The sequence below is a fragment of the Plectropomus leopardus genome, chromosome 5 (genome assembly GCF_026936395.1).
Source record: "Plectropomus leopardus strain MGB_pleo_1.0 chromosome 5, ASM2693639v1, whole genome shotgun sequence".
Classification (NCBI taxonomy): domain Eukaryota; kingdom Metazoa; phylum Chordata; class Actinopteri; order Perciformes; family Serranidae; genus Plectropomus; species Plectropomus leopardus.
In genome coordinates, this window is record NC_142180.1 from 33,273,556 (window position 1) to 33,301,481 (window position 27,926).

A 27,926-nucleotide genomic window follows, 5' to 3' on the forward strand; every position below is an offset into this window, starting at 1 on the left:
ACTACCCATAGGTTTAAAATTGAATATCTAAAAGTTAAGAAAGTTTATTTTTTTCTTTTATGTTAAAATTACTTCAAATTTCAAGATAAAAAATACCAAATCAAATCAAATTGTTATGATTTTTTATACAGAGTGCAGTAACTTAATGAGACTTGTGAAATATGAAGTGGTTTTTGAGGAGAAATGACCTCAGAATAGATGATTTTTATCCCTCCTTTACTCTGATCCATCCATCTTGGATTGCAACCCTTTTCTTATTTGAAAAAAAGTCATAAATTTTAAACCGGCCAATTCTTCCTCACCCCTGTGGACATTTCCATTAATAACAGACATCATAACTCTATCAAACGTCTCACCGAGGAGACATTAGAGAGCGTTCGGGTTGTCTGGTCGTCCCTGGCCGCTGTGGCTCTGCAGAAACTTTCCTCCCAGACCGCTGAGCTGCAGCTGAGTCTTGGCAGGATGCAGCTCTGGTCCTCGAATTGAGCCAGATAACAAAGAGATTGTAAAGCTCAAGGCATTTCCTGCCGCTGTCTCAGGAGGCAGGCCATATAATACCAGGACTCGTATTAAGTATCGAGTTGTAGACAGTATGTGGGGCGGGAGGATCGAGTGTGTGATTCCACAGGAGGTGAGAGAAGAGACATGCCACTGAATAAATGTGTCTGTCTTTGGGGAGTTGCTGTCAGGGCATCATGGTTGTGATTTTATCACAAAAAAGCAGCATTTTCACGTGAAATCACTTTTTTTAAATTTATTGAGCCTCATTGAAAAACATTGAGATTTGTATTATAAATGCCTCCGTTTCTTTCGGAGAAGTTTGGCTGTACGAGTGTAACAAGTACAATCCACCAAACTTTCTTTTCCTAGACGAACTTCCCGTAAATTGCTTGTTAAAAATTGATGAAAGACACCTTTTCATGAGGATGATTATTAGTATAATCCGTGCCCAAAAATTTCTGTTACGCTCCGTTTGTCAAGTTTCATTCATAAAAATATCACCAGGGATAAAACAAAGACTTTCATACTGCTGAGTTTTAAATCCTGCTGTCGGAAATCAGTGAATGACAACACAACACAAGGTAGCAGTGAGGAGCTGAAACAGATTATGTGTATAAATTTGCCGTCAAACAGTAGCTGATGTCACAGCGTCAGGTGTTAAAGACAATGATCCTCGAAAGCAACTTAGACTTAAAATATCCTCAGGCAGCTGTCGGAGTGAGAGAACTTTCCCAACAGCTACTGAACTTGAAATATAAAAACCAAAAAAACAAAAATTAATTTTGGATTTGTGTTTTTAAGGCTTTTATTTTAATTTGACTCAATTTCTGTAACATAATTAAACTCAAAATATATTCAGATTAAGGCAATATGATTTTTTTTCCCTAATGAAGTTTTATTATTTTTTATAATATCATAAATCCTGTGAACATACGATTGTCTCATCCAGGTAATTGACGATGCTTTGCAACTGAGTAGACAATGACTGCTGAGACCCTGTCTATGTGAAGTCTAAAAACTGCATTTTATTAGTGAATACACAGTCTGCTGTGGAGAAATAGAACATTAATAGCAGTTTGATTTTTAGGTCAAATAATAGTTTTTTCCCGTTGAGAAACAGACCACCAGCACAGGACTTGTACGGCAGGTCTGGAGTACTTGAGACTGTTTTTCATGAAAACTGGTGAAAAGTTTTCTTAAAGGAACACTTTCCCCACAAAATTATCATTTTTATATCAGTCACTCACACCATGTTGTGTTGAGTTTGTGAAGAAAACTTTGTTTTTCTCTCACGCCTCCAAAGATTCCAGAATTTTAGAAAGTTTTGATGAACTGAAGTCACAGGGGTTCAGATTTAAAAACCTTCACCTAGAAACTCTCACACAGTTTATGCAGAATAATCCAACTCTCATTCATCCAGTTGTTTGCTCAGTACTTCCCAGACAAATGCGTTTTCACACACATAAAAAAATCTGTATAAATATCTTAACGCTGCATGCACGCAACCAGTTCTTGAGTCTCTCTCACCCCGCCAGCCGCTTATGGCTGCAGCGTGATTGGCTCTCTAGATATCTTTAAATTGTTCAAATTTTCACACCCTCTCATTTTGCCGCCTGCATGGTCCGCATGGCAGGTATCCCAGCATGCTTTGTGCAGCATAATCTAAGACACGTTTATCCAGTCCAGTGCTCAGTATTTCCTTAACCCATGCATTTAATAGAACCTTACAATTAAAACACTTCTGTATACAATGAGCACTTGGGCAAGCATGTGCATGTTAGTCTGAGCCTCATGGTTCATGTCCACTTTACACGCCCAGTAACTCTCTCCCATTCATTGTGTATTGGAAACAACAAATGTGCTGCACATGCTGAGGTACCTGTGATGCAGACCAGGTTGGCGGCACGATAAGAGAATTTGACAATTTAATTTTTTTTCAAATATTCACATTAAGACAGCAATCAAGCAGTAGCCACATGTGATCAGCGGGGCAGAGCAGATGGGAGTTTGTGTGAATTGGTCGTGTATGTGCACCATTAAAAATTTATGCTAAATGCTGTTTTTGTAGATTTTGCAAAAATGCATGTGTTTGGGAAGCACTCAGCAAACAGCTGGATAAATTAGATTTGGATTATATTGCAGGAGTTGTGTGAGAATTTGTAAATAGTGTTTTGATATAGATTTGCCATAAAAGACAGCTCCCTTTTACTCAAATTCATCAAGAATTTTCTCTGTTTTTGGATTTTTTGTTCACCCATGGCATGTGAGAGAAACAATGTTTTCTTTACAAATTCAATTTAAAACTGTGTAAGTAACTGAAATATAAATGAACATTTTGTGGATGAGGTATAAAATTACTCTTACATGCCACTTAAGAACAAATCTGTAAATGTGTTTGGTTCTTGCCCAATGAAACATCCACTGCACAATTATGTAGATTTACGCGTCTGTTGTGTATTTCTAGTCTTTAAAGACCTTGAGTACAGTCCAGTGTGTATGTGAAAGTATAAATCACTGTCTGTGCATGTCTGGTTTAATACCAGACTGAATCTGTGTTCCAAGTTATAATGAAATCTTTATGTGAGGGTGTCGTTGACATTAATTATCGTCAAGCGAATGTGTTCGATTTGATTAAAAACACAATGGACCTCGGCTTTCACTGGCGTTCCAGTTTATTGAGCTGACCATCATCGGCCTTGGTAACAGGAGAACGAGCACAAGCTTGTAACCACTTGCTCCCGCCAAACACACACACACACGCACGCACACACTCTCTCAGCAAACTACTCTGTGGAAATTGAATGATCTCCATATAATGGAAACAACTACTCTTCAACAATAGAGGCTGTTGTATGGAGACAGAGAGCAGAGGCGTGAAGGAAAACATCAGGCTGTGCTGCGTGAACAGCTGAGATTGTGTCTGAGTACTGTCTGTCTGCAGTTTTAGTGCTTGTCAGTGGAATGATTAATACAATAAGGCATGTTTTTTGTGCTGTAAATAATGAGACAGAACAGTTTGACGCTCAGATGAAACATATGGCAGAGCAGTTTGTTTTACAGTTTCCCCTGGGATGTGTTCAGCTACAGATGCACAATAAAGGACGACTTCTGCTAAAAAAAAACACCAGAAATTTCTAAAGACTATTGTTCAGGGTTGTCTGGTGCAATGAAACACCCCTCTTTGTATTTTTCTGCTCACACAATCGCCCCAGTGAAATTGGGTCCCCTCTTGCTGTGCGTGATGGCTGTGCGTTTAGAGGCACAACAATAGATGAACTGGAAATGGCTCTTACAAATGTTCCTCCGTCCTCCCGTCGCAGGTGAGAGGACATTCAAGTGTGACCAGTGCGACGCCACCTTCAAGAGGAAGGACACGCTCAACGTCCACATCCAGGTGGTGCACGACGGCCATAAGAAGTATAAATGCGACCTGTGTGAGAAGGCCTTTGTCACTCCTTCAGTCCTCAAGAGCCACAAGAAGGTGAGTGAAAAGAGCCGGAGCCAGACGACTGCAATCATACGCAGTGATTGACTGTCTGCCGGCGCTGTCACTTTGTCCCCAAATTGAGTTCAAGCTACATTTTTTGTTGCATTTAGTTGAAATGGACAGAAAATACGTTATGAAACCTTGCAAGATTAGGTTGATTGATGCCGTTATCTTGCACGTATCTACAGAGAGTTGCAAAGAATATTCTTCTGCATTTTTATGCGTCTTACGCAGGCGAAAATCAAAGCTGGAGACAGAGTTTCAGGTTGTCCATCACATCATTATGAATGAGAAAATCTAAAGAACACCTTCAAATTTAGAACAAACGTCCACTCGGACTCAACAATGAACGGATCATTTTTTAGTGGTCATAGGTCAAACGTCAAGGTCACTGTGACCCTGTCTTTCTCATTCTTGTGAACATCTCAGGAACACTTTGAGGGTGTGTTTTTTTAATATGGCACTGACTTTCACTTGGACTCAAGAATGAACTGATTAAATTTTGGTGGTCATTAGTCAAAGGCCATGGTCACTTTGACCCTTTTTGTCTCACTTTTGTGAAAGCAGTATCACAAGAACAACATGACAGTTTTGTTGTTTGTTTGTTTTTTTCAAATTTGGCACCAACCTTCAACCTTCATTGATGAACTGACTAGATTTTGGTGGTTTTAGGTCAAAGGTGTGAACTTGCATCCGTCTTATTCTTGTAAACACGATATCTCACAAACGCCTTGAGGGAATTTCTTCAAATTTGGCAAAAACTTTCATTTGAACTCAACAATGAATTGATTTGATTTTGATGGTCTAACTCAAGAATTCTTATGCTACATATGACAAAACTTTACACAAATGGTTAAAAGGATAAACTGATGAAATGGTAATATTTTATAATCAAACAGGTGAACTTTACTGTGATATCATAATGTTCTGCACAAAAAAACTTTTCTGGTCATTTGTCAACGTTATAACTCAAGAACAGAACGGGAGACATTTGGTCAAAAACTGAACTGGAGACACTGATTTTGGGTGTCCACCTTGAAAGTGTGCTGATTGTTTAGATCTTCTGTGCTGGCGGGAGAAGATGTTTGTGAAGCGTCCATGTTTTCACAGACATGGATGTAAACTGTTAGAGAAGCTTGACTAGAGCGCGCAGGGCTGCAGTTCCAGTTCCATCATCAATCTTCTGCCATCAAACTAAATATAAAAGGGAAGAAATGAAAGCCGGCCATCTACTTTACAAAATGTTTCCATTCTTTCACATCCAGTCTCCGTCCACGACTCATGAAAGTGATGCAGCTAAGCATTCTGTAATATCTTGGACTGTCAAACCCGGCAGGGACATCCATCTTGACCGTTGCTGCCCATGAAGGCTCGGGAATCGATTCCTATGTTGATTAGAAATGGCAGTTAGTCCATTAGCTCCGCAGGGTTTCAAAGCCCAAAACAGATCTCGCTGCAGATTATGAGCCCTAAATCTGACAACGTCCGGTGTGGTTATGGATCGAGATTGAAACCAAACAGCTTCTTGGCACAAGGCAAAAGAAAATGTCTCGGAGGTTGTCTCAGAACAGTAGGGCTGAGGACAGGCATGTTGAACTGTCTCGCTGCTTACGGGGTCTGGAGGCTGCTAAGAGAGATCTGGCCTTGATCAAAGCCAGGTTGCCGAGGAGACGACAACTTGCTGGCCGTGTTTACATGCAGCAGAGTTAACCCTGCTTTTTGGCCATGCTGTTGTTGAGGCCTGATTTGATGTACACCTTGATACTCAGCAACTGTTTGTCTGACGGACTTTGGCCCCCAAATAATCACAAATAGATCTGACAGCCATCTTTTGTTAGCCTCAAATCTAACTTTGTGCACCATGTCTGATTTTGCACATATGATGAAAATCAAAAGTTCAAGATAAGTTACTTTTGTTAACAACATGAAAGCCAAAACATCAGATCCAGGTTTCTTCCGATCACAGTATGAGCTTAGAGTTATGATCATAGAAATAGAATGAGAGTAGAACAGACATTCCCATTTAAAGCTGTGTAGCTGGATGGTCAGAGCTGTGGCCATTTTTATGTGTATGGTTACCATGGCAATTGTAGCTTCAATATAAACCTCCTTATGAACAAACCGACTTGTGGCAAGTTGCAGCCTCACTGTGGGGAGGTTTTCCAGGAATATCTACATGAGCGGTTGAGTAGTGCATTTATAAATGAACAAATCCTTACTTTTAAAATATCACTGTAACTGCTACTGTCTTGTTTTTTGTTGTTGTTTATTGCCATTAATTGCACGATTGTTGAAACATGATATACTGCCTCACAAATGCAAGTTAAGAAACACTCAGTGGAGCGTGACTGCAGGGATTAAATAAAATGCAAATCAGCATGCTTGAATTAAAAATGTATTCAAACCAAACCATAGTTGGCAATTATTGGAACAGTGAATTAACAAAGTAGATGACTAACATGATTAACCAAGACAGTTTTGGTGCGATAATTTAGTTTCTGTCAGGTTTGAAGTGTGTTTAAAAACACATAACAAGGCAGTTAATCTAACGTTTGTTTCAGTTTGGTGACAGATTGCAAATTGTAAGCACTTTCTTTATCAGTTATTGGTCAAATTAGCGATTGATTAATTGTTATTTCGAGAGAAAAAAAAACAAATGTGGTTTTCCCCAATCAAAGCTCACAGCAAGACTTTGTATATACTCTGACAGCACTGCATACCTTGTCAATGAATCGATTCATATATTCTATTAAATTCTTAACAACCGATTAATCGACCGTCAATTTATTATTATCCCAAGTAAACGATTGTATTTTTCTGTCTAATAATACAAATATGTGTAAAAATCGGCCAAAACTGAGTGTCACACCTACTCAAACTAGTAGGTGTGACACTTTTCAGCCCCACAGATGTGTGTTGTCACCAAAACTGCTAACAGCTGTTGGAAGTTTCTGTCATACCAGTCAAATGACCAAGGCAAACCTTTCTATTCAGTCTGTTTCTATGGTCATGATGCTTTTGAGTAGCACTGTAACTAACTAATTCTTGTAATTTCTATACTTTTTTTGATTACTAAATTAATCGTATAGTCTTTGAAATAGCAAAATGATTTTAAAAATAGTAACACATGGCCAAGGTGACATTTTATGTAACAGTTCAAAACACAGATATGAAAGTAGCAAATTATCAGAGTTAAAAATCTTTAACCAGCGATTTTTGTAAAATGACAAACAACATAGGTTGCTGTACTCAAGACTGAACAGGATGGATGTATAACTTTGTGCCTTTCCTTGCTTTAACTTTAGTCACATGTGCAGCAGCAGCAGCTCGTGTAAATGAACAGTAGTGCAGTCCATTTCTGGCAGAACAGGCCGGAGTTATTCGTGGAGCGCTCTTGTGTTACACTCGATGCTTTCTCCTCAGTGAGCCTGGATTTGTGTTATATGAGAGGGCGTGTGTGTCAGCATGTATGTGCATGTATTGTATGTTTTGTACAAGATCGTCTCACCTCTCGTCGCTGCTACTCTGGAAGAATTCAGCCATGAATGAAAATTACAGGGTTGGGTTTTTTGAGTAGTTACAGACACACTGATCAATTATATTTAAATACTTTGAATAATTACCTACAACTCCCAATAAATTCCACACTTGTGATTCGGAACGTGACGTTCCTGTGTGAAATTGCCGGTGTAGCCCCTGGCTGTCTGCCCGCGAAGGTATAATAGTAGAGATGTTTTCTCTGTTGTACAAACAACTAACTAAATAATGCAACGCAGCTCCATCTGGGACGCATGTGTTGTATGTATGTGGATTTGTTTGTGTGTCTCTGTGTGTGTGTGTGTGTGTGTGTGTGTGTGTGTGTGTGTGTGTGTGTGTGTGTGTGTGAATGCATGTGTTTGCTAGTGTGTATGTGTGTCTGTGTGTGTGGATGGAGCCTTTGTAACGAAACACCCGAGGTGTCAGAGGGACACAGTGGGGTGATGGAGGAAAGGATGGGGGCCCAGAGAGGCGGTGTTCCTGTATTGTTGTACTGCTGTTGAAACTGTCGCTCTGAGTTTGAGCCTTTCATACTCAAGATTATTCTCGGGAATTTATAACAGAGCCAGCAGGAGGAATTCAGAGCGCACTTTTCAACAAGGAGAAGAGCGAGCGGGGGAAGGGGGTGGAGGCGAAGGTAGAGGAGGTAGTACACGCTTTCCACATGCTCCTCTTCCCTGTTTGCATGTGCAGCCCGTATGAGCCCACAGAGCTCAACACTGCTGGGAGGTGAAGAGAGAGGAAGAAGAGGGAGGAGGAGGATGAGGAGATGAATGCATACGTGCACCCTGGCCTTTAGTCCCCCGGGCTTTGGACCCCGGCAAATCTGCATCGTCTGTGTTCTTTGATCCTGCCTTCAGGGCAGCTCAGTGGATCCACTGTCATGTGAACATGTGCATCTCCATTCACTGAGTCCACCGCTGGTTAGTGGTGCAGTATAGCAGAAAACTACATTTTGTTAATTCTGTACCCAATCAGACAATGCAGTTTAACCCTTTGAAACCTGGATCTACAACAGTTTTCTTGTGCTGCATTCAGATGCCTTTCACGTGCATTTAAACGTCTGAAACATGAGCAAATTAGTTAAATGTCCTTTAAAAATTTAGGCTAGAAATTTCCTGCAAAATGTAAGAAATTTGCAAAGGGTAAAAAGAGAAAGAGAGAGTAATCATTATCAGGAAAAACCTTGGAAAATGTACAGAAAATTATAGTTAAAACTTTTGGGAATTTACATTTAAAATTATGTTACAGAAAGATAATATATTTTATTTTATGCACTTTTTTTCCAGGTCATTTCCCTCTCTTCTTTCCTTTTTCCCTTTTTCCTATTTAAGGTGTTTTTTAGGTAATTTTCTTGTAACTTTTGATTAATTTCTTGCTTATTTTTGGGTTATGAAAGAAATCGAGCCATATTTCTCAGGTTTCAAAGGGTTAAATAACTGTTCTAAAGAACATTTAAAGTGGAATCTAGATTCTGGAGTAACTTTTACTGAACAAAAGATATAAAAATCAGATTATGTTTCTATGAATGGTTTCAAGATGCAGTATGATAAAGTTTAATTTTCTACTTTTGATAATGTTCTCATGAGTATCTGATACGTAAAATGTTCTGACATTGAAATCCTGCTATCACAGCAGATCACATTTTACTTTGTAATGTAGGAAGGATGTGAGGATGAATGTTACAAATGTTTTTCTTAACATCAACCATATGTGTGTTTTATTTTTCTGCCAGACACACACAGGGGAGAAGGAGAAGATCTGCCCATACTGCGGACAAAAGTTTGCCAGCAACGGCACGCTGAGGGTCCACATCCGCAGCCATACAGGTCAGTGGCCCCCCCTTGTTGAAGGAGTACACCTTGTCTTGAATGTCATTTGCATTTTTGTACGATGCCCTGCTGTTACCACCTTTACATTATGCTCACTGCACAGTCACGGCCATCCTTACAACATAACAAGACACGTTTCAATATTTGAAATTCCAACCTGATGCGGCGCTGTTTGTTCCAGTCTTTGCACTGCCACAAAAATAGAGCCCTGGATGTTCATTAAACTGCCTTAAACTGGAAAGCTACACATTCCTGTGCGTCTCCTTACCAACAGACTGGTGCAGAGACCTGGCACGGCCACACACACACTTCTTGGCCTCTAAACTCCGTCACTCACTCTTTCTTTCTCTCTGTCTCACTGCCCGCTCGCTGCCTGGCTGTCTCCTTCTTTTCCTCACTCCTGCTGAACTTCATCTCTTTTTCTCTCTAATGTTGTCTGTTCATTGTCCCGTTGTTGTTTCTTCGAGATTGAATACATCACTTTACTCAGCTTGCTTTTTAGCTTCAGACTTGCCCGCTGAAAGGCACTTAAGCTCTATAGATTTCTCAGAAATAGGCAGTTTCCAGTGAAAGCAACTATGACTGTTGCATCCTGATACGAATTATATTGACGATGCAATATTTGTTGATATCACAAAGTGTGCCACAATACTATTTGTATTTGATTCAATTCGGAGGCCTGTGATAGATATCGGACGATATCAAATGCACATGTAACGCAGTCTTTCACAGAGGACTTTTGCTTTGCTTTTTACCACCTACCTGCAAGAGTTTTCCCCAAAACAAACTGCAGAAGTGCAAGATAGATTGTAGTTGCATACTGATGCAAGACAACGAAAATCACATACATTACCAAAGAGTTCTATGTTTGGAGAATTTTTCAGTTATCAGAAGTTGGTGGAAATGTCATCCCAGGCCCAGTTTTTCTCCTGGTTGTCCTTGAAAGCTGCTAACACACTAACTTCGGGTATTCAGACATCAACATTATCAGCTCCTCCATTTTTTCTTCTTGAGCTGCCTGAGGACACAAAATAAATTTAAGTGTAAACTGACAATAAAGGTGTATCGTATCGTATCGTATCGTATCGTATCGTATCGTATCGTATCGTATCGTATCTCTGCCACCTTCCCCTCATTGAAAGGACTGTAGATGGTGAGTTACCACAAGGTGGTGAGAAAGCAGCTTAACATTGTTAAAACAGAGCAGCTAATGTTGCCATAGCAAAATCAACAAGTTAGCAGAGTGAGATGCCCAGCAAAGTTTGCCATTGAGTATTTTATCTCATAACAGCATTGTTTGCATACAGCATGCAATTTTTCTGTTGACCTGTCTTTTCTCTGCATTCCGAAATATTATTTTATATTTTTACATCATCATTATTATTGAGACAGTGATAGACAAAGATATGAAAGGGGTGAGAGAAGGGGAGGAAACCTGTAACAAAGGGCCCTGGCATGCTGCGAAAGGACTCAGATGAATGGTATGTGGTCTAACTGGTGAACTATCAGGGCGCTTTTGCCTACTGCTATTTGATGGAGACACAGATGTGCCATCAGAATTTAAGATCAGTTAGTTAATACATCCATCCGGATCAAGGTAGAGCCATGTCAGTGTTAAAGTCATATTCAGCTTTGTTTACTCCTTTTGTTGATTCCATAATACACATCGAGTTTTCAACTTAAATGATATGTGTAGCCTCTTCAACCTTCCTGTCACTAGTTGACGAGATTAGTGTGTCAAAAAGTGTGTGTATATTTCAGTGGTGGCAGGACGGAGGTCCGACCACACTTTGTCAACAGCTCCCTTTGTCTCCGTGTGTGCCCGTGCTGCTCATGTGTGTGTTTACGTACATGTGTATGTGTGAAGGACAAACCAGCAGAAAGAGAGAACGTATTCCAGTGTGTGCCGCGGCCCAGTCTGATTGTATTTATATAGAATAAACAAAAGGGAGGAATGCTGGGGGAGGGGTGGGAGCTGAGGGGACACCTCAAAGAAAGAAAGGAGTAAAGAGAGAAAAGACCACTCCAAGAAAGCATCCAGCCGGATGACCCTTGACCCTGACTGGCTGTAAATCTGTCCCCTCGTTCTATAGACTGGGATTTTTTTTTGTTTGTTGCCTTTTTGTGTGAGAGGAAAAAATAAGCTCTGGTGAAAAGTGTGAGTTGTTCCCCGAGCGACAATCAGACAAGATGAGTCTTGTTCTCAAACAGTGAAGAGTGATTTCGTGGGCACGCAGCTCTCTAATGTAGAGTGATAAACGTGTAAATCATAAAACAGCCCTGTTACTGTGAGTAAAACTTTAAAGGCGGCTAGTTTCTCCGTCTCTTAAAGAAGGCCGCCAGCTGAGGTAAAAACCTTTAAATCGGCGGCTTCTCTGGATGGCAGACAGGAAAGCTCCATCTTGTTTGTCTTCCTGCTTCACAGGAACAAGTCAGCATTGATTATTTACCTGCTAAACACAGAGGACTTTGTACGGATTCCTCGGAGATTTCCTCCCCCTATCGCTTTACCATCAAACACTAGAGAGCATTATGGGAGAAATGTGCAAAGTGAGACACAGATTAAAGAGAAATTCTAAAACATCAACTTGAGAGTGTTAAGTAGTTGGCGAGGCATGTACTGTATATTTGGCTTGGATTTTGTTTCAATTTAATTTGGTTAGAACATCATGTCGAGCTCAAGCAAATTAGCTTTAGTGCCACAGAGGCAGGCGTCTCCTCGGAGAGCAGCCTTTATGAGATCACCAACAACCCATAAAATGTGAGCTGTCAAAATCTTGGACCAGGATGCTGAAGACGTTGTGGAACTCAGTAGTCATGATGGATGTTTCTATCATTCTCCAAATTATTCTTTTTGGCCCCGTTGTGTGTCCTTCTCCACATCACAGCTCAGTGAGAGTAGATTTTCCCACCATGTGCGCCATGATGTGGTAAATAACCGTAGTGGGGTCATGAAAATTATTTGTGCCAAGGGAAAAACGTTGACAAAACCCAGAGCCTCAGTGTCATACTGACATCATGGGACGTGTCATGTGTGGGCACAACGATCAGCGTAAACCCATGAGCTGTGTTAGGACAAATTGGCGTGGCATTTTAACCCTTAAAAATGCTGATTTTGTGTTTATGTTGTGTTATGAATCAACTCTTTCCACATGTTCAGACAGACCGAGGTCTCCAGCGTGGCTGCACATGTTCAGTAGTCAAACTGGAACACTTGGATAGTTATAACTTCGTCATCATCATCATAACCAATAAATAAAGTACTTTTTTCTACTTTATATTTAACAAGCAAAAAACATGAGTTCGAACAAAACAAAAAGCTACCACGGCTACAGTTTGTCAACTCTTTGCAGCTGTCTCAGACGAGCTTTATTAAAGTCACCATGTGTCAGTACACCCAGGGGACACTGGCATGAATGGATTGAATTCAACACAAAGACGGCACCAATTTTCACTGTGATTTTTCTAAACTCTCCACAAATAACATCATATGCCATTATAATCATTTAAAGATGTAACAATTACAAAAAATATGCACATAGTGTCATTAAAGGGCCACTTGAGCATTTCAGTTTTGCCTTTTCTTCCTGACATCAACTTCATTATTTTTTCAGACTTTCGAACGCTCTCTTCAGAGCTGCAGCAGAAATGATACAACTTCTAAAGTAAAAATCATCACCCCTGAAATGTATTGATCAGAGAAAGAGCAACAAGTCAACATTATCTCTAATCAACATGTCCTCATACTAAAGCTTCTATAGCTTAAGAAGATGCACATACAGTAGTTTGTATGATATCTCATGAATCAGCGCCTCACAAATGATGTTACATACTTAACATAAAGGTGCAGTTTATGTTAAGGCAAGTGCAGTGAATTTGGTTGAATGAGTGTCTTAAGGTTCAGGCAAGTGAAACTATGTATGTTAAGAAAAGGAACATGGTGACAACTGAGGAGCTGTTTACATAGCAATGGTTCTTGAAACATTAAACTTCTGTTGCGGTTTGGCCTTTCGTTCACTCGACAACAGTGTTTTGGGGGCCTGAAAATGCACACTTTTGAAACCAGGTTCCAGTTTCAAAAGTTTTGAAAACAAAAGCCCCTCTCTCTCTCTGTCTCTCCATTTAAACCTAGCAATGCACAGATTCAATACGATGCGACACGATACGATACGATACGATACGATACGATACGATACGATACGATACGATACGATACGATACGATACGATACGATACAATACGATACACTACGATACACTTAATTAGTCTTGGACTCTTCGATTATGTGAGAACAGTGACGTCCCAGCCACACTTTGCACATGTGTAATAAGTTTCAGACAAATAGCCATGTGCAAGTAAGAGGACAACAATAACAACAATGGTGGACTACCGAGCTGTGTTTCTGACGCTTACTCTACTGAGTTTAACACTGCAGGTTTTCATGCATGCGTTCGCCATCGTCTTCTTGTTTGTTTGTGTGCTCGCTGCTCTGTATAAGAACGCTTTTATGCACAGGCGTGTGGTGTTTTTCTATGGTGTGTCATTACAAAGTTACACCGCCAGCCATTGGCCTGGCATGCATACTGCCATGTTTTTGGTTGTTTTTGCAGATCAGTGTACACACAATGTGCTTACAATGTAATCATATGAATGCAGTTTTTTTTTTCATGGTGTCAGATGTTTTCAGCTTTGTAACAAAGCATTTTCCAGCTGATTTGAGATCCAGTTTTTAGAGTTTAGGCAGCTTGAGAAGCTAAAAGGAAGAATTTCCTAATACATAAAAGAACATCTTCAGCTTATCACAAACATTCACCACATTTGGAGATAATGTAGTTTTCACTGCGCTGGAAGCTGTCCAAAACTGTGATATGAAAAGTAAATAAATCTGTCAGTAAAAAGTACAATATTTACCTCTGAGATGATTTTGTTTGCATAAAGTAGCATAAAATGGAAATACTTGAGAAAATGTAATTAGTAAGACTCCACCACTAGTTAATCATTATAGTCAAGCTCTATATTCTGTTATTATGGGGTTATATACAGTAGATAATATACATACAGGTCAGAGCATGGTGTCTGGTTTTCCTCAGAGTAAGAAGCGGTTGGTCTAACTGTTGGACTACAGATGAAAAGTAAAGTAGATCTGCCTCTTCAGCTAAATGTTTGTGTTAGTCATGTTTAAACCTGAAGCATTTATATATCAGTAAAACTCTTCATCTCATTTTAACACAAGTGTATAATTATAAATGCCATAAAACTTGAGAGATATCAAGTTTCATTTCATTTCATTGTGTTTTACAGTGAATTTCTGTAATACAGATTGCTCTGAGGCACAAAGTAAGAAAAAGAAAACTGTTCTGTGTGTAAATATGGATTTCTCAGTGAGACCACAAATGATATTAAAGACAATATACAATCAAATTTTTTCCTTTTCAGTAATGGAAAAGAGAAAGAGGGAAATAACACACATGAAGCAACTTATTCTCGGAAAATACGTCTCAATTTTATAAACACGCACTGGCATCGGACAGAGGATCCTAATTGTCTCGATCGTGGTGTCATTTGTTATGGTAATTATACACAGCCATATTTTTTGATGTTTTAAAAAGCTACACATTGCAGCTCTAAGTGGTCTCACGACAGAACAACGGCCCTCAAGTGGACATCTGGTAAAACTCTGGAATCACTGAACCTATTTAGATGATTTTGTTTGTCTTGACTGTGGTCATGGTTACAATCGTGTAAAGTAAAATCACCGCGTACTGAATTATTGCCCGTCCTCGTGATGAATGGTGCCTCTTCGCTATCGCAGCTTGAAGTCTTTTTTTTGGTGGGGTGCCGTGCAGATGCTTAATTTGGAGACGCGTGTCAGGAGTTTGGATCTGCTTCATGTGCGGCGAGGCGAGTCTCTCTGATGCCTTCACATGGGCGAGTTTAAGGGGATTGTTTGAGGAAGTGGAGAAATCTACCGAGACTTTGGCTATAATGGAAAGGTCAAGTGTAAAAGTTGTTGGGCGTTCCTACGGCTCATCAAAGGCGATTTCTTATCATCTCAAACACACTGATATCACATTACCTCCGTGGCCCCTGTCGGCATGTGACACAGGGCAGCGAGAAGGACAGTGGAGGGCCACTGAACTGGAGGAAGCCGGGAATTAATTTCTGACGGACAGCACTAATGTCTTTCAGACCGGAGCCCCGAAGCTACAAAGCGCTCTCCATAACACGAACGCCGTGCGGCAGGCAAAACGACAAAGCCTACCATCTGCTAACCAGACACGCGGCCGTACGCGCACATATACAACACACAAGGGGTGCCAAACGGATCGATTAGCAGACAAGGAGTGTGAGGGCCACAGCGGGGGCCGGGGGAGACACCCAGGGTCAAAGAGATGGTGTAGTGTTTCAGCACATGCTAAATCAGTTACCATCTCCACACACATAAAGCCCTGGCTCAGTGCTGCAGCCACCCCTCATAATCCCCAAACAATCTGGCTCAATCTGGAGAATAAGTGGAGGGTTTCTGGTTACAGTAACACTCGGCAGAACAGACACTAAGCCTCTCGCACGGATAACAGAGAGCAATGTTGCAAGAATGTTACTACTTAGGTTTCTGAGTAGCATTTGTTTATTTCCTGTTTCGCTAAAGGATTGGGTTGCTCTTGTTTTCATTAGGAGCAGGTTGAAGCAGTGGAAAAGACTTTTGGACAAAAGTAGTTTGGATGTGATCTATTAGTGACTGTATTTATGAATGACCTCTTTTAGGATCATTTTCTCTGTTTGCATTTTCCACGAGAGGTTCCCATGTCCAGAAGCGGAGAGTGTAGAGTGGTGGTGCACAACAAATCTGGCCCCCGATAGGGTGCCGGGTGGCCCCCCAACCATTTTCTAATTCACAGTAAAAATAAAGTGATTCACAGCGGAAATTGCTTTTGTACTTTTAGTGTACACCAAGTATCAGGATGCATGAAACAGCATCAAAATAGAGCTTCTTTATCAAAAAAGTGCCAGTGGAGGATCCCCTGCCACCTTGACAAAGGTCCTAGCTAAGCCCCTAATGTCCTTAAGTCCTAGAAATGTCCTAAAATGCTAGAAATGTCCTGAAATACTAGAAAAATCTTAAAATCCTCAAAATGGCCTAAAATCTTGGTAACATCCTAAAATCCCAGAATCCCCATAATCCTGGAAAAGTTTTAAAATCCTAGAAATGTCCCAAAATCCTAAAAACACCCTAAAATCCTTATAACATCCTAAAATCCTAAAAATGTCATGAAATCCTAGAAAAGTCCTGAAATCCTAAAAATGTTCTGAAATCCTAGAAATGTCCCATAATCCAAGAAATGTTCTAAAATTCTCAGATTGTTCTAAAATCTTTGAAACATCCTAAAATCCCAGAAATGTCCTTAAATCCTAAAGACATGTAAAGAGCAGCTGCAAGCGGCCTCCTGTCATTTTACAAAATTGGCCCTAAAGCAAAGCACGTTGAGCGTCCCTGGTGTGCAGGTTAAGTAGGTGAATCGGTGTGCACTTATAGCGAGCCTCTGCGTTCGCAGGTGTGGTTGCGCCGCGTATTAACTGACAATAGCCAGCTCCTGAGAGGGATGTGATCCAAGCCGCAGAAGTACACTGGCACACTGTGCTCTGGCACACTGTGCTCCGCTGCTATTAGCACACTAATGCCTTCACCAGGACTCCCCAAGGCTAACGCTGGGCTTTAACCCGATACCACACATGCTACATAAGACATAGGATTTGCTCTCCTCTTTCTCAAAACACATCTGGGATTCAGATTTTCCTGTTTGTCAACAAAAGGCCTCCTAGAGGCTGAAACTGCACAGACGGGGATTTTGGGACAGACTGCTTTCGAGCTGCCCCTCCGCACATGTTTCGGTACATGTATTCAGCCCACATATGTCACGTTAACCCTTTCCACGCCAACGTGAGGTTACACGTTTTATTACTTTGTGGCACAGTGCTGCTCTGAAGCCCTCTTGTGGGGGGTTTATGGTGGGTTTAGCCCCCCGACTTGTATGTCTGCTATGTGACAGCTGTCGTAGCTCCTCTGTTTAGAGACACAGGGCGTGTGAGATGTGAATAATTTAAATAACAATCCAATGTTGGAGTAATAAACATTTGTGAAGTCAAAGTCGTAGTCAGTCAGACCCCACGAATGGACACGAGGCAATCTGTCGCATTTATTCATGAAACAACAGCAGCAATATTAAAATGAAACTCATTTGAATGTAAAATATCCGCTTTTAAGTCTCCCTCTTATTAAAAATGTGTTTTTCTTCTGTTTACATTCCCTAACCTTCCTCTAACCGTGACTATATTTAGTTGTTTGTTTGTTGTTCTCACATTTTACCGAAAGAGTGATGTCCTTAGATGTATACCGAGCAGATAAGGTACATCACTAATATAAAAGGCAATCACTGTCTAAAGCTCTGTTCACACTAGTATCACTTGAGGACCACATGTGATTTAGAAATTACCTGTTTTTCCATTTTTCATGCAATGCATTTGCAAAGTCTGTCTTTTACACAATTTTACTGACATTACACCCCAGATATGATGTTCACTCTACATAACACGACACAGAAGAACTAGCAGTGATGTACAATGTTAACCCCCTTTTTTCTTTGAAATGTGCATTAAACAACCTATTCTGCCACGCTTTAGGTGTGGTTTCTGACCGTATGAATGCAGCATAAAACTCAGCAGAAGTAGAAGAAGAATGATTATGTCAAAACTGTTGTAGAGTGATAATGTCAACTCCAGAGTCCAGTACGTCCTACTGAGGACCCACACTGCAATGGAGACACAAAGGCTAAGAGGACGGACTATGCTCTTGTAAATGTTACCGTAATCAACGTTTTACCTCGAGTTCCCGCAAAGAAAACGCAACTCTAGTCAAAGCAGTGCTGGAGAGAGCAGAACTTACTGAACTGAACTGAACTGAACTGAAGCAAATTTTCTCATTGAGGAAGAAAGAGTAGATCTGCTTTCAGCTCCTTTCTAGATTATATTAATACATTAATATTAGTATTAGTATAAGCATTTTAACATACTTTCAAACATGTCTGAAAGAGGGACTTTAAATATTTACTGTGTTACTCAATCAAACCTCCCTTACTTAGGAACGGAGGAGAAACATTCCTTCAGTGCAGTTGTGTTTATAGCAGCAAGAGATAATATTACTCTTCTCATACACTCCCCAGATGGATTTTCTGATTTAATAAGCATCTTTGCATTTTGAATCCCAAGGAAACACAGCTAATTAACCTTATTCCTTAAAGGGGCAAAACATCTCCCCCATCAATAAAATGACTTGCTTCCCTGTTCAACAATTAGTCACTAAAGAGAGATTACGATACTGTGAAGCAGATGAGAAATTAGATTGTTGCACTGAATGTGTAGCTGTAGGTATCTATTTTTAGCAGCATTTCATTAAAATTGCATTGCACACTTGCAGGCATATATATATATATATATATATATATAATTCAGAAAAGAGTCATTTCTTATATCATAAGGAAGGGGGTTTAAAAAAAAGTTTGATTCCTGGCTCTTTTTTCTGAACACAGGAGATGTATTTAGTTTGCACGAGCTCCCTGATCTGTGATATAAATTATGCAATTATTGAACCCAGAATTTTGACTGTATTTTCCTGTCTGAGACTTTAATTTCAGTGCGGCTCTATAGGTTACCTCATATCCCTTCTATAGATTAGTAATCAGCTCTGGTGCTCCTATCTGCCCTGTGGATCAGCTCGTGGTAAACAGATCCATGTGTCAGCGCACTATTTGACTGACAGCCTGTCACTTTCTCTTTGTCATCATCGCTGTGTACTCAGATAGGATCTGTAGGAGTTTGGCCGGACTGCTTTTGATCCAACTGGGATAAGCCACGTTGCCTCTGATGTGCTCCTAAACTGTTGGCCAGTTGCAGCTCCGATAGCGAGCCATGAAGTGTAGCCAATATAAGCTTTTGTGCTGCAGTGGAAAGTCAGTGTGCGTCAGAGGTAAAAAGCTCGGAGTGAGAGATATCTCGTCGACCAGCAGCAGGGTCGAATCTGAGCAGGACAGGAAGGGACGGGACAGACACACTGAAAGCATCTGTGAGACAGGACATCACACCTGGCTAAGATTCATAAATTAGATACTTTTTTTGTTTTAAACCTGCATGATAGAGTATCAGTTTCATGTGTGAATGATGTTGTCTCATGTACACTAATGGTTTTTGTTCCCAGGTGAGCGTCCATACCAGTGCCCCTACTGTGACAAAGCATTCAGCAAGAACGATGGCCTGAAGATGCACATCCGCACACACACTCGAGTAAGTTTTTTCTGCGCTCCTGTACTAAAGGACTTACATACTGTATTTATTTATTGTCCTTGTATAAATTATTTTATATTTTCCATTGCTTTAAACTTATTTCTGATTGCAATTTTATGACACTTGGGCATATTTCACATGTGCACAGCTATGTTTTCAAAAAAAAACGTTTTGTCCTGGTTTGGGCCTTTGATCCACACACAAACTGCATTTTAGGTCATTGAAAACAGACCTTTTGTAAAACTCCTGGCAGGTGAAGATTTTCAGAAACTCCAATTTCAATGCTGATGTTGTTACGCTTATGCTGCGTTCATACTACGAGTGTCGTAGAAACAGGTTACAAGTCATTTTCCATGCGAGCCAGTGACATGAAGCGACAAACTGACGCCCAACACTTGTAGCTGCTGACGTGTGTGACACACTACAAATCTATGGTGCAGTGAAACATAAAGACGCTGACACTATGCTAGCCTTCTCTGTATTGCGGTGCACTCGAGCAATGCAATGGGGCGACAGGGTGTGATGTTAAAATGGGGCTCAGACATTTATCAAAAGCACTGATATCTTTCAGGGCCCCAAAACGCCGTTGTCATGTAAACGAAAGGCCAAAACACAACATAAAGTTTAACGTTTTCATGCAAGAACGGTTGGTGTGTAAAGGGCCTCTAACGCCATATTACAAATTACACGTGAGCAAAAAATTGACATGAAATAATAAAAAAGTTTTTCATGTATCACTTTAACTCGGTAACTTGTGAAGCAAAAATTTTGTTTTGACTTTGACTTTTCTAGCTCTTGTTTCGTCTTTAGGGGGCATTTACAGAAACTTTTTCATTTCATTTTCCCAATTACTCCGACACCACATGAACGCGGGGTCGGTAACAACTGTGCCTTTCCTAATACTGGCAAGTCAAAAAGTGTGCTAAGAAAAAGGCCCATTAACACCTAATTATACTGTTTTAGAGTTGTGCCATATTCAACAATGCAAAATAAGAGCAGTTAAAAGGTGTAGGGACAGAAAAAAGGGACGCTAACACAATGTCAGGTGTCTCTCTGACTTTATCATTCAATCTGGAGCGCTTTTCTGCTCAGCTTTTGTCTGAATTGCAGCGTGTGCATAAAGAAATTCTCACACACCTCGCCTAGTGAGAAACGTCCTGTCTCCTCTCTGTCTAACATATGTGACACTCCCTGCCCACTTCATCATGAGGTAATTCCCACATTTGCAGGTTCTTTCATGAATCATGCACAAAAGGCAAGAAAATTACATACACTTAGACTGCATTTGTTTTACTGCTTTAGAAACTGGCACCAGCCAACTGTAAAGACAACTGTTAGCAATGCAGAACATTGAGGTGCGGACATGGGAAACAGTGTTTCGATGGCGTGAACATGTAAATGTAAAGTGAGCCAGGGCTCGGGTGGAGAAAGGAAAAGGTAGCTTTCTCAGTGGACGTCGTGAGGTCATTCTTTGGGTTGGGTTGACGCTCATTTCCCCACGTCACTTCTCGACCTATTGATGTTCTCCACCAAAACGACTACATCTGGACATGTGTTGGTGCCACTTTTGATAAATGCAACTTAATGTGTGTTTCATCATATATTTCCATCATCATTCATACAGCCATGACTGTGACAGTCAGCGCCTGTCAGCGCTGTTGATTTGAAAGATTTGTCCTCTCTTAATGCTGTCCAGAGCTCAGCGCTCTGCCGCTCTTACGGCGTGTCGATAATGGACGTGTCCTGCCCAGGTTGATGTGCCTCAGTAGAAACAGGCAGGTATAATTTTCTAGCGAGCTGCTGATTAAACTGACTGATGTTTTGTTCCTAATGTTCCCGGCTCTGCCTTTGCTCACAGCGCTCTGAAATATGGGCTGAACAGTTACAAACAGCAGAGCCAGATGAAGTCACTGTCGAGCAAAACAAATGTCATTTGGCTGAAAGAGCTGCAGCTCACTGTTAATGTACAGACCGTTTGAGATGGATGCGTTTGGAGTTTGCGTGTTTATACCACAAACCACATCATCTGCGAGCTGAATTGGAACACATTTGATGGCGATATGAACTGCTGACATTTTGGATATTAAGAGAGTTTTTTTTAAATGTTTTGATCTCTGATGATGGCTGTATGTTGTAACATTTAAATGCACATTTTATGTTATGGTTCCGTCTTTTGTTCTTGCGCATGAAGGCTGTTTAAGTTATTGACTCTGACACTTTTAAACTCAAAGAGGCCTTTTTAACTTGTTCTTGTATTGATCAGATTGTTTGAAGAATAGCTCAGTCAAAATACTTCAACCTTACAACAGCAGACACACAATCATATTAAATTGGTCTAATACACGATAGTAGGGCCGGGCGATAAAACGATAACGATATCAATTGCGATATAAATTCACCTTGATTAAAATATGAGAGGTAGTCGGTAGAATGTCAACAGAACGTCGATAGAACGTCGATAGAACGTCGATACAATGTCGATAGAACGTCGATAGAATGTCGATAGAACGCATCCAGCCATGTTTTGACAGACACCAACAGCCAATGATAATAAGAAAAGCGCCGCTGTGAACCAAATGCAGTGAACGACTCTGACTCTAGAATACAGCTGAGTGTTTGACAGCCGAGTCGTATGTGCTTCCAGTGTTTCATTATCGCGGATCAAACAGCTGATGGTCCGACAGCAGTGCAGTGAGACAGACAAACAGAGCGGAGCTTCTCCTCAAAGCACCAAAGTGTCTTAGTCAGCCAAACTTGCAGAGGTGGAAAGTGACTTCTCGAGACTTCTACAGACTACTTTGTGTTAAGGGGAGACAGTTGTCTCACCTTTAAGCCATCAAGGGAGGCAGCAACTGCGTCAAAACAGTGTCTGTATAAATTTTGATTTTATATTATACATGCGACCCAACATGGGAAATTTAAAAAGCGGCTGTTAGCAGTTAGCAGCTAACTTAACTAGGAACAGTGGTCGTAAATGTACACAAATTGAGAAAACAGAGAGATCTGGGAGCTCCTTACCCTCCAAGCAGCTGGCATAAAATACAGGCGGTAAATGATTGTTAATGCCATGTTATGCCATTGTTAGTGTTTAAAAAGTGCTGCCGTTGCATGTTTTGTGTCACAATGGAGGCAGGTGCTTTTGTGGTACGTGTCGTGCCTCTTTTGATTCTCTGATGCTGCAATGACGTCTATCATCACACACGCCGCTCTTGTTGATTGTGTGTAAACATGCAAACGCAGCCTTAAGAAATGACTTCGTATGATGTGATAGTGGATCGGTGTATAGACTTGCATACTTGTAGAAACATGATGCAATATTTTAGGCAGTTAGGGAGGAATTTTCAGAACTTGTATTTGTATTTGTTTTGTCTTTCTACGACACTTTTTTCGTTTGCAGCACGCTTCCTTTGTATTGGTTGTGGATTTTTGTGCTTGTGCATTTTAAAATTTGTTTCTGAATCTGTGTCACATTTCATCTAATGAAAAGTTTTTGGACAGTTGCAGTACATTTGCCGATATTAGCCACTATAGATTTTTCAAAGTAAAATGCACTTTTATTGTGAAAGGAAGTGGCTTGGTATCACTAACGATTTTACGTAACACAGAAACTGTATTCAGAGCAGATTCTTTATTGATTTCTGACTGCCCCTGAGGCCTAATAGAGCACAGTGACTTCCTGCTGGCGTGCTGCTTTACAAATACCCGAATATATGACATGACACATGAGCAAATAAACAAAACTCCATCTTTGCGTCTTTAGACGTGCTCTGTGTTGAAAGTGGTCAGAATCAGAGGAAAGGTCAGGTCAAAGGTCAAAATGTGAACAGCTGCTGAAGACTGAAGGTCACCAGGTACAGATGTTCGATGTTACCGGGGTCATAGTGATGCATTCTGGGTACACCACATCACCTAAGTCCATCCATGTGTTTCTTGACCTCTGAGCTTTGACCCCTTGTGGTTTTCTTTTTCTTTGTCATACAAGAACCATTCAGGCCTTATGGAAAAAGTAGTGATCCTCGTTAAAGATGGAGATTTAGGTGGAAATTTGGGTTACATAGATCGTCACAGAGTCTGTGTCCTCGAGGCGGGTTTCTCACACACACACACTGCTCTATTTCCACTGCTCCCCTTTATTCACTCACACACACAAACAGTTGCATACTTACAGCCGCTCATGCACATGCAGACGCTCACGCACATACAGCGAACCTGATCTTTACCTCCTTTTGTATCTTGTGTCACTGGGCACTCCTTGCCCCGCCCACATGATAGCGCCTTTCCCAGGACCCTTACTTCCTGCATTCACCCTGTTCCCATGACAACTAAGCTTTAAATGGGTAGAGCCTTCGCTATCAGCCAGGCTTGTCAAAAACAGCTTCCCAAAGAGTGACACTGGGAACCGGCTCCCGCTATCTCCACGCTTCTCACTTCTCCTCAAGTCCTTTTTAGGTGTCACCGCTGTTTCCCCTCGGACCGGGGGACACACCTACTCTTCAAGGCCGTCCTGAACACACACTCACACACACATAGTTGGAGGTTTATTTTTTTATAAAAACACACCCACAGTGAGATAGCTGCTTTGAGTGACACTGAGACAGGCCTCTGAAAGGCGCAGAGGAAATGTTCTTTGGTAAACTGATGAGGTGTGGAGACAGAGGAGTGATATTCTACAGCCCCAGAGTGCCGGTGCTCTGATACATGTTCAAAGGGATTTTCTGTGCCGTGTTTTCTTACTCTTTTGAGGAATCCATGTGTTTTTGATGGCCCCTACGCCGGCCATTTCCTCCCTACTGCAGGGGCTGTACAACCTTTCATATCATATCTTCATAAGCTGACAGGGAGAGCACCGGGGTGTGAAGTAAGAGCGTATCAGTGTGTGTTTCTGGGATATTTCCACATCTTCTTTCCACTGTGTGTGTACATGTGTGTGTCATTACCCTGCTGTACGCCATCATGGACACAAATCTTCCTCCAGGTTTTGTCCATATGTGACCAAACTATGGAAATGTAGTTTTATGTATATAAGTGCCCTCTTTAAATTCAGTATCTGTGTGTCGCTGCAGGAGAAGCCATATAAATGCAGCGAGTGCAACAAAGCCTTCAGCCAGAAAAGAGGACTGGACGAGCACATGAGGACTCACACTGGAGAGAAACCTTTCCAATGTGATGTGAGTATCAAACCACCTCTGCTTTTCCTCCAAACCAGCCGCCGTCTTCCTGCGTCTCTTGCATGTGTTTGTCTGTGTGTGTGTGTGTTTGTCTGTCTGTGTGTGTGTGTGTGTGTGTGTGTGTGTGTGTGTGTATGTGATGGCACAAGGCCAGATTTTGGGGAAGATTTGGGGGGGCTCAGTAAGAGGCAGATAGTGATCTTGCTTCTCTGGAGGGGCCGAGTGGGCTGATCTTGCATAAACACATTGAGAGGATCAGAGGGAGAAATTACCCTCTGCTTATAATACTGCAGGAGTAATAATTATTCTCAGAGACTGGGGAGGAAACATGTGACAGAAGATGTTGTCCATGTTAGAAACAAACTTTTTCAATGCTTTATTGCTGTTTCTGAAATTTGGAAACACTGGAAACAGGGCTTTTGCATAGAAAGCCACAGCAACTTTATCTTTTAAAGTCAAAATCCTAGTTATCTGAGTGACTTCTCAAACCTTTTTAATGGGATGGATAAAAATAAACCTCATGGATTCTGAGACCATGACACCTTTCAAACAGTACAAAGATCTTTTTTATATTTTATTCTTGAGACCAGAGGTTTTTAAACTGAAGCTGTGTGAGGTGAAAGGGGCAGGTGCAAGCCCTGCGCACTAAAAACAACAGGAAGTCAAAGTAGTTTGGCTCACCAACATGGTCGATTAAAGTACTCAGGCTACTTCTTCTTAGAGTAAAGAAATTCAGTCAAATACGATCACACACACAATAAACATACTTCGAGGTTCAGTGTGACATACTTTTAGAGGATTATGGACTGTTTTGAGTACAGGGTTCCTAAAGTTTGAGGCAAGTGTGATATACTTTTAAATTCGCCTCTGAATGAAATTTAAGACCAATTTCACAATAACTAAAACTGAAGGGAAAAAGTGACATTAATTATAAATGTTAGGGATGATTTTGCACAAATGTCTATAGTAACATGAATTTTTGTCTCAAGGCAAAGACAAGGGCAGAACAGAAGTATTGAGTTTTGTGGTGATTTTGTTTTTCTCACATTGCATATTGAATTTCGCTTGAAAAATAATACAGCCTCATAATAAAGCCTCATGCATTGCCTTATACTTGTTTCAGCTATGGTGCAAAAATGTGGTTAACAGCCAGTTTTTGGTGAATTGGTGCATCCTCATGTTGTCCCAGCAGGCAGTGGATCCTCTGCTCATAGTGTCCGTGCTGGAAACAAAATACATGTTGTTTCCTTTTGTCTTGATCTCTGTGACGTTAATGCAAGAGGCATTTCATGAATTATTTTGAAAATTTGACTAATTATTTCCTAGATGTACAGTGCAGCGTTGGGAAAATGCCAATAATAAAATCCCATGTCGTAGCAAATGATCAATTTAAGATTCAATTTAAGATTTTATTAACAATCAAGACCTTATTTTTAGATGAATGGATTCAGAACCTTTTGAGACTATATAAAGATCAGCAGCCACAGCGTCAGAAGGCAGTTTGTTCATTTTGAACAGAGAGAATGGACTTTGGGTCTGGAGAGAGATGGCAGGTTAACACAGGGGATGTATTTTAAATGATTTTGCAAACAAGGAGGGTTGGCATCCCTCCTTAAATCCCATGCTGACCTTATTCCATCGCCAATTAATGTCCAGAAATCTCCCTAGAAAGAAAAGCAAAACTTATAACTAAGAACTTGTCTGACACTCATCACATTTTAAAGTTTTCTGCAGTATGAAAGTAATGCAGTGATAGTTGTGTGTGCATCCACGGGCCCATCACAAACTGGAACTAATACAGGTCACTTGGCATACTTTTAATGGTGCTTTCTGCCAAAATATAAACAAATACTAAAGTAAATAAGGCTCAAGTTGTAGACCACAGAATCCAAATCCAAAGCACATGCTGCACGATTATCCTCCAGAATAGAAGAAAGACAAATAATGATAATGATAATACACATGCATGGATCTATGGAAGTTTTTAGTGCTGCGCTTTCACTACTTTTGTTGACATTACTTTGGCTCAGATTTCCAAGACAAAAAAACTCAAAAAAATTTGAAAAAAGACACAGTCGTCTCGGTTTTTGTCTGAGGGGGGTCCACAGTGTCAAACTTTGAAAACCTCCCTCATGGACAGTAATCCTAGATCGTAACTCTGGAATCCAAATATCTCTTAATTCTTTGAAGAACATCAAAAAACAATCGTATCTAATCCATCACCCAGCTCTGGATTCTCAGATTCTCGTTTGAGCTTTAACACCCTAATAAGCCTGAATCCGTGGCATCGCCTCAAGTTCCAAACCAGAAAATGGGCACAGAGTTGTTGTTTAAGACCGCAGAATCAGTATCCTATTCATCGCCAGTGAAGCATCAGCAGAAAGTGTCTCTAACATTCATCTGGCTTCTTGTTTCCAGCTGCAGAAGAGACATTCTCATGTAAATAATTCTACGCTAAACTATTAAAGATAATAGAAATAACATGTGGATTTTATTTTGGGGTGGATTTTGAGTCAGACAAAAAGGATCGCAACAGTTCCAGGAATATTTTCCAGACAAGCTAGAGGGGCTCCATAAGCAGTGTCTGTCATAACAGCATTAAAAATGTTGTACAAGCATCCAGTAACATCTGGGTTACGATGAGACGGGGAGGCCCCTCTCTCATCAGCTCCTGCCGCTGGTTCACTTTATAAAATTCTTAATATTTCTCTGACACTTGATCAGATTTGTAGATTGTTGGAAATATATGTGGGTAGTAAAGCTAGGACATGATAGCATGTCATGGTCTAAATTACCTGAAAAACAAATGATAGCGTGCACATTTATTAATATGGAACCACTCTGGAGCGTACCATGGTTGGAAAACATAAATATGTGGACAGTAGTAATATAACAGCACTCTTTTTTTTTTACCCTGATTGTGTTCAAACTCGGGCTGATTGATATAGTCTATAAAATCATATTTCTGATGATGCAATATATCATGATACACAATATATATCTCAATATTTTTTTTAAATGTCCTCTAAACAACAACATGGACTACTAAATATACTTCTGTTACCA

At 40.6% G+C, this 27,926-nt stretch overlaps 1 protein-coding gene across 1 annotated transcript in view; it reads left to right on the forward strand.

Moving 5' to 3' along the window:
* prdm5 (PR domain containing 5) overlaps window positions 1-27,926 on the forward strand; it is a 48,293-nt gene that overhangs the window by 16,857 nt on the left and 3,510 nt on the right. The window contains exons 12-15 of the mRNA XM_042483814.2: window positions 3,822-3,982; window positions 9,261-9,354; window positions 19,607-19,692; window positions 24,756-24,860. Coding sequence (XP_042339748.1) covers window positions 3,822-3,982; window positions 9,261-9,354; window positions 19,607-19,692; window positions 24,756-24,860 — 446 coding nt within the window. The remainder of the gene's footprint in view (window positions 1-3,821; window positions 3,983-9,260; window positions 9,355-19,606; window positions 19,693-24,755; window positions 24,861-27,926) is intronic.